This window comes from Quercus robur, chromosome 8 (genome assembly GCF_932294415.1).
Source record: "Quercus robur chromosome 8, dhQueRobu3.1, whole genome shotgun sequence".
In the NCBI taxonomy this organism is placed as follows: domain Eukaryota; kingdom Viridiplantae; phylum Streptophyta; class Magnoliopsida; order Fagales; family Fagaceae; genus Quercus; species Quercus robur.
This window is the reverse complement of record NC_065541.1, coordinates 29289770-29307450: the sequence shown is the minus strand read 5'-3', so window position 1 is coordinate 29307450 and position 17681 is coordinate 29289770. Positions and strand designations below refer to the sequence as shown.

Genomic DNA, 17681 nt, shown 5'->3' with positions numbered 1-17681 from the left:
TTACGAGTAGTGGTTTTTTATTCCCAGCTCTACACAAAATTCTCTGAAATTTCGGCTATCAAATTGCCATCCATTGTCAGAGATGATCATCCTTGGGATTCCAAACCTCCAAACAATATTCTTCCAGACGAAGTTCTGTATCTTGCTTTTGGTGATTATTGCTAATGGCTCTACTTCAACCCATTTAGTGAAATAATCAATAGGGACAGGTAAGAACTTAACCTGTTTCTTCCCTTGTGGGAGTGGACCAATAATGTTAATCCCCCAGGTGGAAAATGGCCATGGTGAGGAAATGCTCGTCATTAGTTCTCCAAGAATGTGCTGCACATTTTCGAATCATTGACACTTATCGCTTTTTTTGACAAGCTTAACTGCATCTTTTTGCATGGTAGGCCAAAAGTAGCCTACCCTGATTACCTTTCCAACTAAAGGTCGAGGTCCTGAGTGATTATCACATATGCCTTCATGGATCTCTCGCAACACATACGTCTCTTCTTTAGGATTCAGGCATTTTAGGTAAGACAATGAAAATCCCCTCTTGTAGAGTTTTCCGTTCATGACAGTGAATCTTGTTGCTCTAACCCTAACCTTCTTTGCTTTGGACGGGTCCAATGGGAGCTGGCCATCTTTGATGTAAGAAAGGATCAGGTCCATCCAGGTGCTTAATTGCTGGACTGGGAAGGCCTGTAATCCCTTTATGCTAGGGATTGTCTGAACTTCCATATATAGCCCAAGCTTTTTGGGGCATCTTCAATTGATGCCAGTTTAGTGACCTCATTAGCAACTAAATTGTTCTCCCATGGGATTTGCTCGAACCTGACATCATCAAAATCATCAATCAGTTGACTCGTCAATCTCAGGTACCTCTTCATTCTTTCTTCTTTTGCTTCGTACTCGTTGGTTATTTGCCTAACAATTAGCTTAGAATCGGTTCTCAGCTTCAAATTTTTGACTCCTAGAGCTTTTGCAATCCTTAAGCTGGCGAGGATCGCTTCATACTCTGCTTCATTATTTGTCGCTAGAAATTGGAGTTGAACTCCATATTTAAGAATGTCCTTCTCAGGCAAGGTCATAATCACACCGACGCCTCTGAGTCCTACGATAGATGAGCTGTTTGCACAGATCGTCCAGTACTCTACTTCCAGATCTAGGTCTGGAAGAGTGAATTCAATAATAAAATCTGCTAACATCTGGACTTTGATCACTGTTCTTGGCCTATATTCAATATCAAACTGGCTTAGTTTAACAGCCCACTAGACCATGCACCCTACTACATTTGGCCTGTTCATGGCTTTTAGAATTGGTTGGTCTGTCATTACGATGATAGTGTGAGCTTGGAAATATGGATGGAGCTTTCTTGAAGCGAAGATTAATGAAAGGCCATTTTCTCTATCTGTGTGTACTTTGCTTCAGCACCTTGAAAAGCTTGACTTATGTAGTATACAAGTTGTTATACCTTCGATTCCTCACAAATCAAACCTGAACTAACGGCTGTTTGTGATACAGCCAGATATAAGAACAAATCTTCTCCTTCTACAAACGGGCTCAAGAGTGGCAGCTTGGCTAGGTACTCCTTGAGGTTCTAGAAGTTGCTTCACACTCGTCTGACCATTGGAAGGCCTGCTTAAGAGTTTTAAAGAAGGGGAGGCACTTATCAGTGGCCTTGGAGATGAGCCTGTTCAATGCTACAATTCGTCCTGTCAGCCTTTGCACCTCCTTAACTATCTTGGGAGAAGTCATGTCAAATATGGCTTTAACCTTCTCTGGATTTGCCTCAATTCCTTGCTAAGATACCATGAAATCAAGGAATTTTCCTGATGAGACTCCAAAACCACATTTCACAGGGTTGAGATTCATTCTATATCTTCTCAAAGTATCGAACGTCTCTTGGAGGTCGTCAAGGTGGGTTTTTGCTTCCTTGATTTTTACGAGCATGTTGTCCACATAGACCTCCATATTTCTTCCTATCTGCTTGTTGAACATTTGGTTTACTAGTCTCTGGTACATGGCACCTGTGTTATTCAATCCAAACTACATGACTCTGTAACAATATAGGCACTGGCTAGTCACGAATGTAGTTTTCTCCTGGTTTTCCTTCTTCATGAGAATTTGATTATAACCTAAAAATGCATCCATGAAGGTTAGCAGTTCATGGCCAGCTGTTGAATTAACGAGTTGGTCAATTCTGGGAAGGAGAAAACTGTCCTTAGGGCATGCTTTATTTAAGTCTGTGAAGTCCACACACATTTTCCACTTTCCGTTGGATTTTTTTACCATGACAACATTGGTGAGCCATTCGGGGTAGTAGACATCTTCAATAAATCTCGCAGTTAATAGTTTTTCTACCTCTTCCATAACTACTTTGTTTCGCTCTGAGGCAAATACTTGTCTCTTCTATTGGACGAGCTTCTTCATTAGGTCGACATTAAGGCAATGCTCTATCACATTTCTGTCAATTCCCATCATATCTTCATAGCTCCATGTAAAGACATCCAAGTTCTTCTTCAAGAATTTCACAAGTTCGTCCTTTAAGGACGGTTGGAGCTCCTTCCCTATATTGGTAGTTTTGGAAGGGTCTCTTTCCACCAGCTCTATATTCTCTATTTCTTCCATGGGCTTGGGCGGCTATTCCTCCACCATCCAAGTTTGATTTTCCTTGGACACCAGGACCATTTGGTAACATTCCCTAACTAAAAGTTGGTCTCCACAGATTTCTCCAATCCCTTGGGGGGTTGGAAATTTCACCTTTAGGCCGTATGTTGATATTGCAGCCTTAAGGCGATTAAGGGTTGGTCATCCTAGAATCACATTATAAGATGAAGGACAGTCAACAATTAGAAAGTCTACCTCCCTTGTTACCTGGGCTGGGTGAGTCCCTGCTGTAATCAATAGCGAAATTATGCCCTTTGGATATACTCGGTCCCCACTGAAATTAACTAGAGGAGACCCGAAGGGTTTGAGGCATTTGGACTTAACTTCATCTGCTGGAAAGTAGTCATGTACATCACGTCTGTCGAGCTTCCGTTATCTACCAAAACTCTCCGGGTGTTGTGCCTTTTAATGGTTAGCATGATAATGAGGGAGTCGTCATGTGGTTACCTGACTCCCCTTGCATCTCGTTCGGAAAAAACAATGTCTTCATCTCCAGTATGATGATGTTTGGCTATTGGGTTTTTTATATGAACACTATTGACTTGCCTTTAGACTGCCTTTCTCAAAGACTTGTATGATCCCCCTGCGACCGGTCCTCCAATGATCGTCCTTATTTCTCCAACGACTTGTTTAGGATGATCCTAATCATCTTCTTTGTGGTCGTCAGTAGACTTCTCCTCCGCCTGATGGCAGGTTTGGTAGTCTTTCTTGACAATTTTTTGGAGTTTTCCTCTCTGGATTAACTCCTCTATCTATTCTTTCAAATCCCGACATTTGTCAATGTAATGACCATAATCCTTGTGAAAGTGACAGTACTTCTTTGAATGAAGATTTTGCATGAAGATTTTGTCCACAGGCATTAGTAAAGGAATGAAATTCAACTTTTTCTTCGATGGTGCTTCCGAACTACTTTTGCTGGCCTTGGTATCTAAGAGATTGTCTTTGCGATCCCTCTTCTTGCCCTACGACTCAGCATTCTCTTCTTTCTTCCGTTTGCCCATCAATCCCTTTGCAGTTAATGTATCTTTTCCATTCATATACTTCTGTACTTTGAACAACAGATCTGTCATCAAGGTTGGTGGAATCTTTCCTAGAGAGAAGACAAGGTCAAGATTGTTCAACCCTGCTTGGAAGGTCATCATTATCACCTGATTGCCTGCCTCGTCAATTTCAAACACTGCTTTGTTGAAGCGTTTTACATACTCTCTCAAGGTTTCCCCTTCTTGTTGCTTCACAGTTAGCACGTATAAGGTGGGCCTCTTATGGCTTTGGCCCCCAATGAAATGGCGGACAAAAGAGTCGCTCAGCTGCTCAAAGTTTGCAATAGATGCTGCGGGCAGCTTGCTAAACCACACTTTTGCTACTCCTCTGAGGGTTGCTGGGAGAGATCTGCAAATCACCTTGCCTGAGGTCTGTTGGAGGTTTAATATCGTCTTGAATGCCCCTATGTGATCTAGGGGATCCTTGTTGCCATCATAAACCTCTAGCTGTGGGAGATGAAATTTGGGAGGTAAGGGACACTCCAAAATGCTGGTAGTGAAGGGTGAGTCTATCCTCTTGATCATGCCATCAAGATTTATCGCTGTCTTTCCCTTCATGGCATTCTTGACTTCATCTAACTCTTTCCTCATGTTTTTCATCATTTAATTATTACCATGAGTTGACTATGAGGTGTGCTTAGAAGTTTCTCTTCTGCTATTTCCTAGACTATGGGCTTCGTTGTCATTGTTATTGCGATTATGCCGTGACTGTGACGTATTAGTGCCCTCTGGACGCACTCGCTACTTCAAGTCTTCATTTTGTTTCATCAATTCTTGCACATTGGCTGTTAGTGCTTGGATTTGTTGAGTCATCACCACCGGGTCCGACAGTGCGGTTGTGGTTAAGTCCATCGATTCTAAGGAACTTAGTCAGTAGAGAATTCAACGGCTTATTGATTGATAGTCTGTTGTCCCCACAGATGACGCCAAACTGATAAAACACGATTTCACCTCGTCAGTATGTTCCTTGTCAGTACAATGGATGACCTTGAGATCCTGTATGAGAGAAAACACTTAATAGATAATGACATTGGCTTGGGGCCTGCCTAGGACCCTCCGATACTTAAATTAGCTTAAACTCCTTAGAAATCAGTAATCTGTAGAGTAATTTGTGTGAGTGTTCAATGTGAATCACTTACTTGTCTCTCCTATCTTTATATAGCCTTTGTGTGAGTAACTATCCAATTTGTTGGCCTCTCCTTATGTTGTAACTAAGCTAGAGGATTAATGGCTCAATAATGACCACTTAATCCCAGACCTTTAATGTTCGTAACGGCCATTAAATGCACAGAATTGGACAGCGGTAATGGCTCCGTGCTTATTCATCATTTGGTCATTAAATGTTGTCTGGGATTAATGCGCTTATGCTCGTCCATACTTTTACTTGTCATTGGCATGGACGGTTTGCAATATGGACAAGCATTTTATCACTATCCGTCACCGACTATTTTAATTTAGATTTGAGACATAATTTTTTTTTTCAAGAATCCAATGCTCTAAAAGATCTCATGTAAATCACACACAAAAAAATTAAATTAAATTAAAATTAAAACAAATGCCCACATGTCTCGCATAGTTAGAAAATTGGTGAGAATTAGAGAATTGAATAAAAGGGATCTTGTGTAGTTAAAAAAAGGGTTTGGCTCACCTCCCACTCAAAATTCTCCCATTCTCTCCCATTTTTATTAGGATGAGTGACACATGTCAAACATAAAACCCAACAATGAAGACAAAACCATCAAAGTTGTTTTTCTGTTCTCTTTCTCAAATCATTTTCTTCTCTTCTTGGCCTCTCTCTCCTCTCTCTAACATCACAATTAGGGCTGTTTATGGGTCGGGCCGAGTCAGGTTTGTGCCCAACTAGGACTCAACTCGAAAACTTTAGGTGGTAGAAAATGTAACCTGAAACCGACCCAAAATAATCATCGAATCTTCCAATCAAGTTTTAGGTTTTGTCACCAAGGCTAAGATTTGGCCGGATCCGTCAAGATCTAGCTGGATCTGTCGAGATCAAGCCTAGATCTCGCCGAATATGATCTAAAATGCTTGAAAAAATCACTGGTCATCGGAATTTATGGAAACTTCGAGCGGGTTAGGTTTCACTAGTTTTGAAAGGGAAGACCCGCAATTGACTTGCCAGGGTCAAGTTTATGGAGGTTGGGACTTGTGTCCAACCACCAGAGTAGTTGGACTGGGTGGCAGCGGGTCGGGTACGAGCGAGTTGGGCAGGTGGGCGGGTGTGTTGGACACCCTTAATCGCAACCGTGAACCGTCACTTGAGTCTTTCTCTAAGTTCCTTTTTCTCGGTAAAATCATGGCCCTTATGCTCTTCAAAGAGAACCCAAAATAATTCTCCTCGTGCTCTCTGTTCCTCTATTATTCTTGTACTCTCTTTATTTTGATTTTAATTTTAATTGTTTAAAACTATAGTACTGTATTGTCTCTAAATCAACAAGATATTTTCCCTTTCATTTTTCTCTTATACTATTCTGTGCTCGGGAAAAAAAAAAAAAAAAAAGCACTAGATTTGGTGGATAAAGAAGTTGAGTTGAACCGTTTAGATCTGCAAATCAGCGCAAAAACCCCTTTTTTTTTTTTTTTTTTAATGAGAGATAACTTGGTGAAATCTTGATATTTCTCTTCGTTCCATTTCAGATTTGAGTTATTCTCTCATTATAGAATTCAAACAGTATTGGTGATTTTGCTTCTTCTCTGGTAGGCACTGAACTCAGAGAGAGAGAGAGAGCAATTAAAAAGAGAAAATGATTTTGGAAGGAAACATTAGTAACGTGTATTTAACGAGGGTTTGTCTTTACCATTGGATTTTATATTTGACAGGGGTCACTCATCCTGATAAAAATGAGAGAGAATGGAAGAATTTTAAATGGGAGGGGAGCAGGACCCGTTAAAAATTTGGTGAGAATTTAAGAATTTAATAGATGGGGATCTTGTGTAGCACTGAATCTTATAAAGATCCAGGTCTTGACATCAATACCCCCACTTGAAAGACAACCTTCTCCCAACATGTTACTGGTTCTGATACAAAGATGCCTAGATCGACGGAACTCGTTTAAGCCTTTCAGCAGCATCCATTCACTTATTCTAAGTTCTAAACTTTTACTCAAAAATAACAAAAAAACAAAAAAAGAAGCTTCCACTTATTACACAATTTTAATGACAATATTTTTCCCCCTCTCAGAGAGCAGACATAATAAGCCAATGGCTTCAATAAAATCTACAGCAGTGTACATAAAATATCAAGTACCATTGGAGGATACTGGAGAGCATCAACTTCAAAACTACTGATGAGTTTGTACCAACTGGTAAGCCAAAGCAACTAGCTTTTAACAATGACTTAAAAACAATTTTGACTAAAGAAACCTACCAGGCATGAATATTATATATAGAATAGTTTGCCACTTAATGGCCCATTTTATCATACAAGTTTCACAAGGCTTCCATGAGAGGAAAACAATGAACGGACAGCAACTGGAAGCTTTGAGAATATTAAACTCCGATTGTTCAAAGATCAGTTGTACCAAATTTCCATTTAAAATTGACAGTCAATAGCATACATTTCATTAATGTTATTCAGGGGAAGCAAAACTTTCCACCATGTCATCAGGCACCACTTGCATATAAACGGGTCCACTCCTTTGCTGAAGGATAGGTGAAAACAGAAAACAACAAAAAGAGAACATATTAATTGAACTCCTTTAATTGGTGTTACAATATCAACAAATTTTGAAGAAACCAATGGAAGTCAAGACTCACAACATTACCTGTTTCAACAGCTTCAGCCTCATTCGTTTTCCAATGCTTCGCAATGTTCTCAGAAAGTGGATCATCAGGGTTCGGAGCACTCAGAAGAGCTTGAATGCTAACAAGAAACAATGCCAAGAACTTCAACATCAGCTACTTCTGTTTTTCTCCAGAAAATCAAATTCTAAAAGATCACTTTATAAAGAATTCAAACTCTTTGCCCAATAGAAGCAAAAAAATTATCCAAATTCATATATTGTCCCCTTCTCCACAGGTGGTTTCAATTTTTTCATATCTCACTGTCAGTTCTAAAACTAGATTGAAAAGAGACGGCTAAATACAATTAATAGCTGGAGGAAAAAAAAAAATTGCAAAGCAGTTAATGTGCCAAGAATATTTCCCATTGGGTTTAGGAGAGAAGATTCCAGAGTATGCAGATAGAATACTTATATAAGATCATAATCAACTATACCTCAAAAGTACAGTTCGAATTTGAAGAGCAGGACTCCATTTGTCTTTCAGAATATCAAGGCATATCCTTCCAAGCTGCATTGAGAAATTTTTTCCATAAGAGGCACAAGATATACTTACTTCTGAAACCTAATTTGAGTACAAAAGTAAAACCACACATAGCCTACCTTGTCAATGTTAGGATGATATATTTTGGTGAGAAATCGGACCTGTTGGAAGGAATATGGTTAAACACTAATGAAGCAAATGCACACAAGTTTCACAAGGGAACTTCACAAGAGAGCTTCAATGCATTACAGAATCAAATGCACACAAGCAACCGTAACCTTACATATTTTTGGATTTGTATATATGAACAAGTTACAAAAACAGAGAAATACATTTATCAGACAATGCACACAACAATTCTATCAAATTAAACACCAGAGGAGAGACAGCCACCCATGTTCATAAGAAATAAAAGTTTTATTTCATAAAAAAGTCAACCTACTACAACCCTCTTTTATCTGGGCTTAAGACTTGCTATGCAAAAGGATATAACAATAAAGTATGACAAGGCAGTTGTTAATCAGCCAAAAATAAAACGGTATGACTTGTGCCAAAAAACAAAAAAAAAAGGGGGGGTATGGCTCCCCTCCAGTTTATAATTCTCCTGATTCCTCCTATTTTAAAATAGATGAATGACACTTGGAAAAAAAAGTGATCCAACAGTCAAAAACAAAAAAGCCAACTTAATCTTTTTAATTTTCTTATCTTTCTTCCTCCTCTTCAATCTGCAATGTCACCACCATCACTTGAGCATGTGAGAAGGTGACCCATTGCTAATCGACGTCAGAGGAACAACAGCCAGCAGCAGCGCAAGGCAACCAAAAGCATTTTTCTTGGGTTGAGCATCATGGGGGTGTTGCGTGTCTGGGTTTGGGTTACAGACTCTGCAGCATCGTGGGTCACAGTGGCGGAGATTTGGGTTGACGCTGGGTCGATGGTTCACAGCAGTATATGCGGCAGGTCATCGGTGTGAGGAAAAGCTGAGGTTGACGATTTGAGCCGCCGGTGGCTGTGATTTGTGGGGTCTGGTGGATTATGGTGGCAGTGGTAGGTGGTTTCGGTTTCAGTTTGGCTAATTTTTAGCCTTTATATTTGCGATATTAGGAGTGCAATTTATTGGTTTCACCAAGCGAAATTGATTGAAAATGGGCACAGTCTATTTTCCTATAATGCAATACTAGGTGTGTTGGTAAGAGCAAATATGATTAGTTTGGCCAAGGCTTTCTATGCTCAAGTGATGGTGGTTACGTTGCGGAGTGAAGAGGAGAGGAAGAAATATGAGAATATTACATAGATTAAGTTGGCTTTTTTTTCTAACCGTTGGATTACTTTTTTTCCAAATATCGTTGATCTATTTTAAAACGGGAGGAAACAGGAGAATAATAAACTGGAGGGGAGCCTCACCCTGCCAGTTCAAGGCTAGTTATTAGAATTTGCTTTACATGGTATGAAACCATAAAGCACCTCAATTTCACCACAACAACCGGACAAGTCTGGAATGAATACAGAATCCCAATCAATACCCTGGGTCATATCAACAAGTTCATAGTTATTACTACCATGTTTATCCCATAACCAACCAAACCATCAATGATTCCATCCCAGGTCACATGGGCAGTCAACCAGCACCAACATGGGTACACTCCAAAAAAAAAATTTTTAATTCTAAATAACCTAAAAAGGGGGGTTTTTTTTTTTTGGGGGGGGGGGGGGGGGGGGGGGGGGAGAAGCAATATCTAGGGTTCGAACCCCATCACCCCAATCCCCTACTACTTAACTTGCCAAAAAGAAACCTAAAAGAGGTTCAACAAGAAACAATTCCAAGCATCATAAAAATCATGGAATCATTTCTCAAGACCATCAACTCTAAATTCAGTTCCCAAACAACTAGATAGTCCACCTACAAAGGATGTTCTAAATCACAAGCCAATGACGATCTGAATCATATTTCTTTCTCACATATGATATAGCATTCTGCATTTTAATTATGGGATAAAGGTAGAGGAAGACAAATATAATAAATAAAATACAGTAACAAAGAAGCACACAATATCTACAACCACTTTCATGAGAAGCCTCAACATCAGAAACAGATGCATCCTACATAAAGCTGGATCAGCTGATCAAATAGAATTAGGTTGAGTGCTCCCACCCTTCCCCCTCCACCCCGCCCCCTACCTCTGCCACAAGCTCTTCATGTGGTTCCTATACAATTTCCATCACCACCATTCCCTTCTTTCCCACAACATCTTCCACCACCGCCTTGTCCAAATGCACAAGCCTTCCCATCCTACGCTCCCCAAAATCTTCTCCCCGCCCCACAGTATTTCTTCCCTCCACATCCTATCCCTCTCCAACAAACTTTCTACTGGCCAAGTCACTATACACCAGCCCAACCCTCCCTAAACTTAAAAGATTTGAACCCCAAACCTTCTACGTTACAACATCCACCAAAATCTTGCCAATTCCCATACTACACAAGCTAAGCTTCTCCTAAATCAGGGGGGACAGTGGGGAACTCTGCATCTTTTCGTATTGCCTCAAAGGCATTCTTCTTGGCTTTTGATGGGGGTTGTATGGATTCATATTCCATCATTGAAAAACAGGGCAAGCATCATGGTTCTATTCGGGTTGGTAGATCGGGTTCTGGATTCAATCATTGCATGCTTGGTAGAGTTATGCTGTTGGAATTTTAGCAAGCAACATTTTTTCAAACGGTTTCATAAGAATTAGAAAATATTGGAGTTTTCTAGTAGGTCGAATAAGGGTGGTATTTTAGTGGAAATATCAGAGTATCATAATGGGGCAAGACGTGGTTGTCTGCATGTCCCAGAAGGATTTAATAAGGGTGGCAGGGCTTTTCTTGAAGTGAAGTTAACGTGATTTTTTCTTGGGAAAATCAGCTTCTAGGCCAGGGAAGGAGGTGGTTGCCACAAAAATCCACTGGCAATCCAAGGAATCAAGTTTGGAAAGAATTTCATGGGCAGACAAATTAGAGAGGATTTAGAGGAATTTCATTTGGGGGAAACTTGCTGAAGTTTTTAAATATCCGCTTGTTGCTTGGGAAAAGGTTGTTTGGCCGGTGGAGGCAGGTGGTTTGGAAATCCAAAGGATTAGGCTGTTTAACCAAGCTTTGCTTGGGAAGTGGCTATCACGTTTTGGAAAATGAAGTTACCCATTTATGGCATCAGATTATAGCCACCAAATATGGGGAGGGCAATGGAGGTTGGTGCACTAGAGTTGTTAGAGGGACTCATGGTTGTGGGATGTGGAAGAACATTAGGAAAGGTGTAGAGAGTTTCTTTGATCATGTGGTATATAAGGTGGGAGAGAGATTCGCATTTGGTTCTGATACGACCCTTGGAGTGGTCCTATTTCTTTGAGAGATTTGTATTCAGAGTTGTTTGCCTTTCCTGTGGCTCAAGAAGCTCGGATTTCTGACCTAGTTTTTACTGCACCAAATGGGGGAGGTAGAAGCGGGAACTTACTTTTCCATCGTGACTTTCATGACTAGGAGTTGGAGAGATTTTACTCTTTCTTCGAGCATATCTCCTCCAAATTACTAAGGGGATAGGGTGATTCGGCAGTTGACTCGTAGTGGTGTTTTTTATGTGCACTCTTTCTATATTTCATTTTCAGAAGCCCCTTCTGTTTCTTTCCTTTGGCAGAGCATCTAGTGTGTTAAGGTACCTAAAAGGGTGTCTTTCTTTTTATGGATAGCTACTAGGGGTGGGATTCTTACAATCGATAACCTTGTTAAGAAGAACTTGCCTCTTGTTAATTGGTGTTGCTTATGTCAATGTGATGAGGAAATTGTGGATCATCTTTTGCTCCATTTTAAGTATGCTGATGCTTTGTGGAGTGAATTCTTTCTTATGTTTGGGGTTGAGTGGGTGATGCCAAACACAATTTTCTCTCCTTTTTTCATGGAGGAATTGGTTAGGGACTCATTCTTCAAATGTTTGGAATATGGTACCTGCGTGTCTTATGTGGTTAATCTAGAAGGAATGCAATGCCTGAACATTTGAGGACATTGAGAGACCTATTGATATATTGAAGTCTTTCCTAGCTAGGACTTTCTTTCAGTGGTCTCGTATTTGGGGTTTTACGCATTGTATTATCATGTCTAATTTCCTTATTTCTGTTAGCTATTCCCTTTGATTTGTTTGTATTCATTTCAAGTGCAGTAAATTTACTATCATAAACACATTCTAATTCTCTTATCAATAAAACCTTTATTACCTATCAAAAAAGTAGGTTGAATTCAAGCCAAAGGCAGAGTTGGCAGAGTGAAAATTGGGCAATGTCTTGATTTAGCCGGGATTCAAAACTAACCTATTTGGCAATTCAATCAATTGAACACCTTCAAGATAATTGGGCTCTTCATAAAAATGATTTGGCTCAGAAGCATATGCAAAAGGGACCTACATAATATAGGTCAAGTCCAAGCTTGATCTAGAATATGAACGCTCTAAATCTGCCCCACAAACTCTCTTTCTTACTCTTTTTGAGCAGGGTCTGCAGTGCAGAACTTAAAAAGCTATCACAGGCCAGCCAGCCAGTTAACCTGTTTAGTTTGGGAAGCCCTCAACTTAAGATCCTCTATAAAACCTAGCCAAAAAATACTAATGGCAAATATAAGCCAAAAGCTATCACAAGATGTTGATTCTAATCCTCAATGCCCTCTTCGCTTTGAGATTTCTAACAGTGATATAAATACCCACTTCTAGTTTTATAACTACAAGATCTAAGGGCTTCTTTCATACAAGTTTTGGATAAATCAAGTGAAATATAGATAGGTTTTAATTCACATTAAAAAGGAAGACAAACTCTCCCTTAAAACACAGTAGTGAATAATTCAAATATAAATTAGATATTCAAATTAAGCATGGAAATCAAGCTCCAAGTACATTCCAATTTCAATAGTGATATCCAGGTCATCAAAGTAAAGTGCATTTTTTAAAATACTAAGTCAATCTTGATCTTCATGTTTGCTAAATAGAGCATATTACCATATTCTTGGTGAATTGTGGGTGACCATGATTCCATATAAGTACACTAAGAAATAATGACATATACAGTATCCAATATAAAACTACTGGTCCAAAATACACAGTTGGTCCCTAAACACTCATGAGCAATTTTTTACTTTTTTCTTTTTTTGACATAGGAGAACTTCACTCAGATTACTTGCACATCATACTATACAACAATCCTCACTGTTAATCAAACTCGTGCAGGCAACTGACCCCACCCAAAACTAGTTACCAAGAAATCCATGGGCTTTTCACCCCTAATGGGCTAAAAGTAGTTTATCCTCATGGCTAGGAGGCTCTCATGAGCAATTTTAATTCTTGAAATTTAAAGTGGTCACTTTTAGTCCCTAAAAAACTTGAAGTTATCGATTTTAGTCCCTAACAAACCTAAAGTAATCACTTTTAGTCCTTATGGATTGATGACATGTCAATTAGTTTGGCCACATCATCTAAGGGACTAAAAGCAATCATTTTATATTTCAAGGACTAAAATGCTCATTTACTAAATTTTAGGGACAAATAGTATAATACTAAACTGCTAAAAATTAATTCAATGCTTGGTTTTATGTGACAAATCACAAAAAAAATCAATGCGTTGTTTTAAATGGCATCTCATCTTGTCTAGATGGGGTGGGGGGTGTTCCTTGAACTTTTGGTGTCTTCCCTATTTAGACATCATATATAGTAAACTGTAATAATAGAGTTGTTACTAACCCCTAAGGGTTAAAATACGGATGGTGACCATGCCTCAAGAAGTGGAGGTTACTCTCATTCAAATCTCCCATTCTCCTTCCCTTGGGGGCATAGCTTACCATAAAAAATAAAAACTAACTAAAACAACAAAAAGAAAGTTTGTACAGCTAATCAACAAAAACTTTTAATTGATTTCAAATCCAATATATTAAATATTCCCAAACATGAGAATTTCATATTCCCAAAATTCTTACCAACCCAAACATTCCCATGGATGCCAGCGTGTATTATATTGAAAACCCAAACCAAACACTACATTAGTGTCATACATAGTCTTTCTAGAGAAATGCATGGTCCTAAGCTACCACTGGATTGAAGCACACTCAATAACCTGAATGATCTCCATTTTTTAGCTCTACCAACCAATAAGGCATGGTATATCACCAAATTCCAAGCATGTTTCAGCACAAAGGATAAATTAAATGTTTGGAACAAAATGAACTTAGACGTTATAATGTACAATGAGAACAGCAACAAGAATAACATGTCTCTAGCAGGTTCTAGCTATTAGGAATTGTAACCACAATATGAAATGAGCCCCATTTTTCAAAGGAAGGCAATGGTCAAATGTACAATAAAAACAGCAACATCTCATAAATGAAGGAAAACCAGTGTAGATGGAAATGACCCCAAATCAAAGTACCTTAGGAGCAGCCATTGGATATTCTTCAGGCAAAAATAGTTCCAACTTGAAAACTCCTCCTAAACAGATATTTCAAAAGGGAGAACACATAATGTCACATAAAACGTACAAATTAAACTATGGAGAGAGAAATGTAATAAATGGAATTTCTTGACATATCATATATCAAAACATAAACAACTGCCAATTTACTATCACTAATTAATTAATCTAAAGCTCAATCACAGGAAAAACTAAATCATTACTCAACACACAAAAAAGGAAACTTTCTAAAATGTTAAAAGTATCACAACCATAGTTTTTTTTTTTTTTTTGGTAAGACGAAACCATCACAACCATAGTATAGATGGGTCTGTTATTGGCTGGTGCAACCGATGTGTCAATATTGACCTTTAAAGATGCTTCCTCATGCAGCAAATCACTGAATGCTGTCAAACTCCAGCAGAGCCCACAAGGCAACAACCATTCAATATATTGTAAACATGGTTCAAAAGGGGTGGCCCATATAATCATTATTTATAAATAGCAACTAGATCCATCACATACTCTGCTTATTTTTTTAAAGGCCTTACATTTAGGTTATGAACTGAATTTTTAAGAGCAGTTTACATCTAATTTTTATTTTTTTAAAAACATATATAAATGATTAATATATTGTCAGGGCAATTATTAAATGGGGGAAGAGCAATAGCACTTTGGTACATCAATATGGTAATACTTTTATATTGTGTTCTACAGTTTGCTCACACCACATGTTCAAACCCCAGATGCCAAGCACCATAGAGGGTGATGATACCACTTGGGCTATCACTCAACCCCCAGATGCTTGATTAGAATCATTAGATATAATGGACAACTTAAGATGGTGACTCAAATTTTCCAGCCAAACTAATTGACCTTTATGATGTTTAAAAAACGAACATGTGTAAACCAAGGACCACTTTTCAAATAATATCTTACAATGAAAATTTTAGTATTACCACGCTAAATGCATTTGTCTTCTATGCCAAATATAGAGCTAGAACATTCAAATGAACATACCATAGCTTTGAAAATTCGGACACAACAGTATTGTTTCCAAAAGCTTTTTTTTTATATGGAAAGTGGTATTATCACCTCAAAAATATATGTTCTTCCGGATCTTTCCCAAAACTGTCCAAAAGAATCATTCAAAAGTGCAAATTTGACAGCTGAAAACAACTTAAAAACGATCAACTCTTTAAAATACTTCCAGCATTCAATCTCAAAAAACAAAAACATCTTCAAGAATGTGTAGCCAACCAAGATAGAATACTAAGGTAAATATTAAGTCCAAATTGCATGCCATACAGCTAGTTACCTTCGTATGGAGACTGTGTTGGGCCGAGGATCATTACATTAAAATATCGCATGTTGTCCTCTGATGGAGAAGCACTAATTCCCGGTGCTGAACAATAAATCACAAATTAGATCCCAGCAAACCCTTAAACCTTCACCCTCACAATATAATCAAAAACATCATAGCACAACTACATTATATATCTAAATTCTTTCCAGTGAATTGAACACCCAAATAGAGAATTTTTGTCCTCCAGCTTAGCAGATTTTCCTCCCACCTGACTTGGGTGCAACAAATAATGATATCACCCAACATACCAAGTGAGCACTAATAATATTTTCTTTGGGGTCAGTTGCCTAGTTGGTATCTTCTAAATTCTGGGTTGGTTGGTTCTTATATTTCTTAAATTCAGAATTCTATATGTTGAAACGTGTAAAAGTTTTTAATATTGCATTTTGGTATGTGATCACAAATAATGGGAGCACCGGAATATTAGAGATTAATAAAGGTAAAGATATATGTGTGTGTATGTAATTAGGTATATCTAATGGGAATTTAGTGCTTTTTTTTTTTTATGGAAACGTATTAGCAAATAAAAAAGAAAAAAAAATTGAATAATTTAAGATTGTAAAGGTACCAAAAAAAAAAAATAGAGATAGAAAAGAGATAAAAGGAAAGTAAATATAAAAAAAAAATTAAAAAAAGCAGTAACCTGGTTCACTTAGAAGACGCTGAGTTTCCTGGAGGATGAAGAACACAAAATGATTAGACAAAAGATTACAGTTGTATGGTGTGGTGGTGGGGATCGAGTGATGAAGAAACGAACCTTGATGATTCTTCGGGGGAGATTACTGTTGGCCATTTTTTTCTTTTGATTTCCAGACCAGACCCACGCTGTTACTACTACTATTGCAAATTGCAATTACTTTTTCAAAATTAAGACGACAGTGCCGAGGACGAAGACGAAGACGAAGACGAAGACGAAGCGGGCTCGATTTCACCAATTTCTGCCCTTTTTATATTGCGCAATACCCCCTTTTCTTTTCTTTTTCTTTTTTTAATATTCGGCCGACCTGTGATTTTCTAATAGTTTTGGGCTTTCGATTATTTTTTTATTTTCATTCTTTTCGCTGGTACCTGCTAACAGGAGATTCTAATATTTTGCCCTTAATTTTTTTTAAATTTAGCAATATGCTCCTATTTCGAAACTATATAGGAATATGCCTCTGTTTCGATACTCAATTACCTTAAAATCGAGTTTCAATAAAATACTCGATTCGTAAAAAATCGAGTTATGCCCGATCAAACTTTAAAAAAAAAAAAAAAAAAGCAAGGAACTTGATTTTACGGAAGTCGAGTTCCAAAACGCTGCTATAGGGTTTTAAAACGTCACTATAGGGCTCCTTGAACCTGGTATGGGGACTTATAAAAACTTTTTGCAGAAAAACGCCGCTATAGGGTTTTAAAATGTCACTATAGGGCTTAAAAACGTTATTATAGGGCTCCCTAAACGGGACGATGACACTTTTAAAAAATTTTGCTAGAAAATGCCGCTATAGGGCTTTAAAACGTCACTATAGAGCTTAAAAACGCCACTATAGAGCTCCCTAAATATGGGGTGATCATACTTGTAAAAATTTTTGCATTGAACTCGATTTCCTGAAACTCGAGTTCCGTGCAATTTTTTTTTTTTTTTTTTTTTTTTTAATTTGATCGGGCATAACTCAATTTTCTATGAATCGAGTATTTAATTGAACTCGATTTTAGGGTAATCGAGTATCGAAATAGGGGCACGCCCTATATAATTTGCAAACAGGGGCATATTGCCAATTTTTAAAAAAATTAAGGGTAAAATGCCAGAATCTCCCCTACTAACATGCCAAATTTTAGAGAATAAGGTTTAGGAATATTTTTCCAAAGAAAAAAAAAGGATTATTAAGATTTTTTTTTTAAAATTT

General features: G+C 38.1%; 2 protein-coding genes across 2 annotated transcripts; both read right to left on the bottom strand.

The window, feature by feature from the left end:
* Positions 1-3614: 3614 nt before the first annotated feature.
* LOC126696118 (uncharacterized) lies at positions 3615-4283 on the bottom strand. The gene has a single exon (XM_050392904.1). It carries the CDS (start codon positions 4281-4283, stop codon positions 3615-3617), a length of 669 nt encoding a protein of 222 aa, XP_050248861.1.
* Positions 4284-6820: 2537 nt separating this feature from the next.
* Positions 6821-16761, bottom strand: LOC126695139 (ubiquitin-conjugating enzyme E2 36). The gene is made up of 8 exons (XM_050391784.1): positions 16550-16761; positions 16436-16463; positions 15745-15831; positions 14406-14464; positions 8093-8134; positions 7927-8000; positions 7475-7572; positions 6821-7351 (listed from the first exon to the last, which is right to left on the bottom strand). The coding sequence occupies exons 1-8, from the start codon at positions 16583-16585 to the stop codon at positions 7314-7316; spliced, it is 462 nt and encodes a 153-aa protein (XP_050247741.1). The 5' UTR covers positions 16586-16761; the 3' UTR covers positions 6821-7313.
* Between the last annotated feature and the right edge of the window lie 920 nt (positions 16762-17681).

What these genes read in the sequence shown, in the direction of transcription:
- LOC126696118 (XM_050392904.1), bottom strand. Translation starts at nt 4,283, where the DNA reads ATGAGGAAAGAGTTAGATGAAGTCAAGAATGCCATGAAGGGAAAGACA.
- LOC126695139 (XM_050391784.1), bottom strand. Translation starts at nt 16,585, where the DNA reads ATGGCCAACAGTAATCTCCCCCGAAGAATCATCAAG. An exon ending in ATCCAATGGCTGCTCCTAAG is followed by an intron (nt 8,135 to 14,405) that starts GTACTTTGATTT and finishes TCCTTCCAACAG; the next exon opens with GTCCGATTTCTCACCAAAAT. An exon ending in GGCTGAAGCTGTTGAAACAG is followed by an intron (nt 7,352 to 7,474) that starts GTAATGTTGTGA and finishes CCTATCCTTCAG; the next exon opens with CAAAGGAGTGGACCCGTTTA.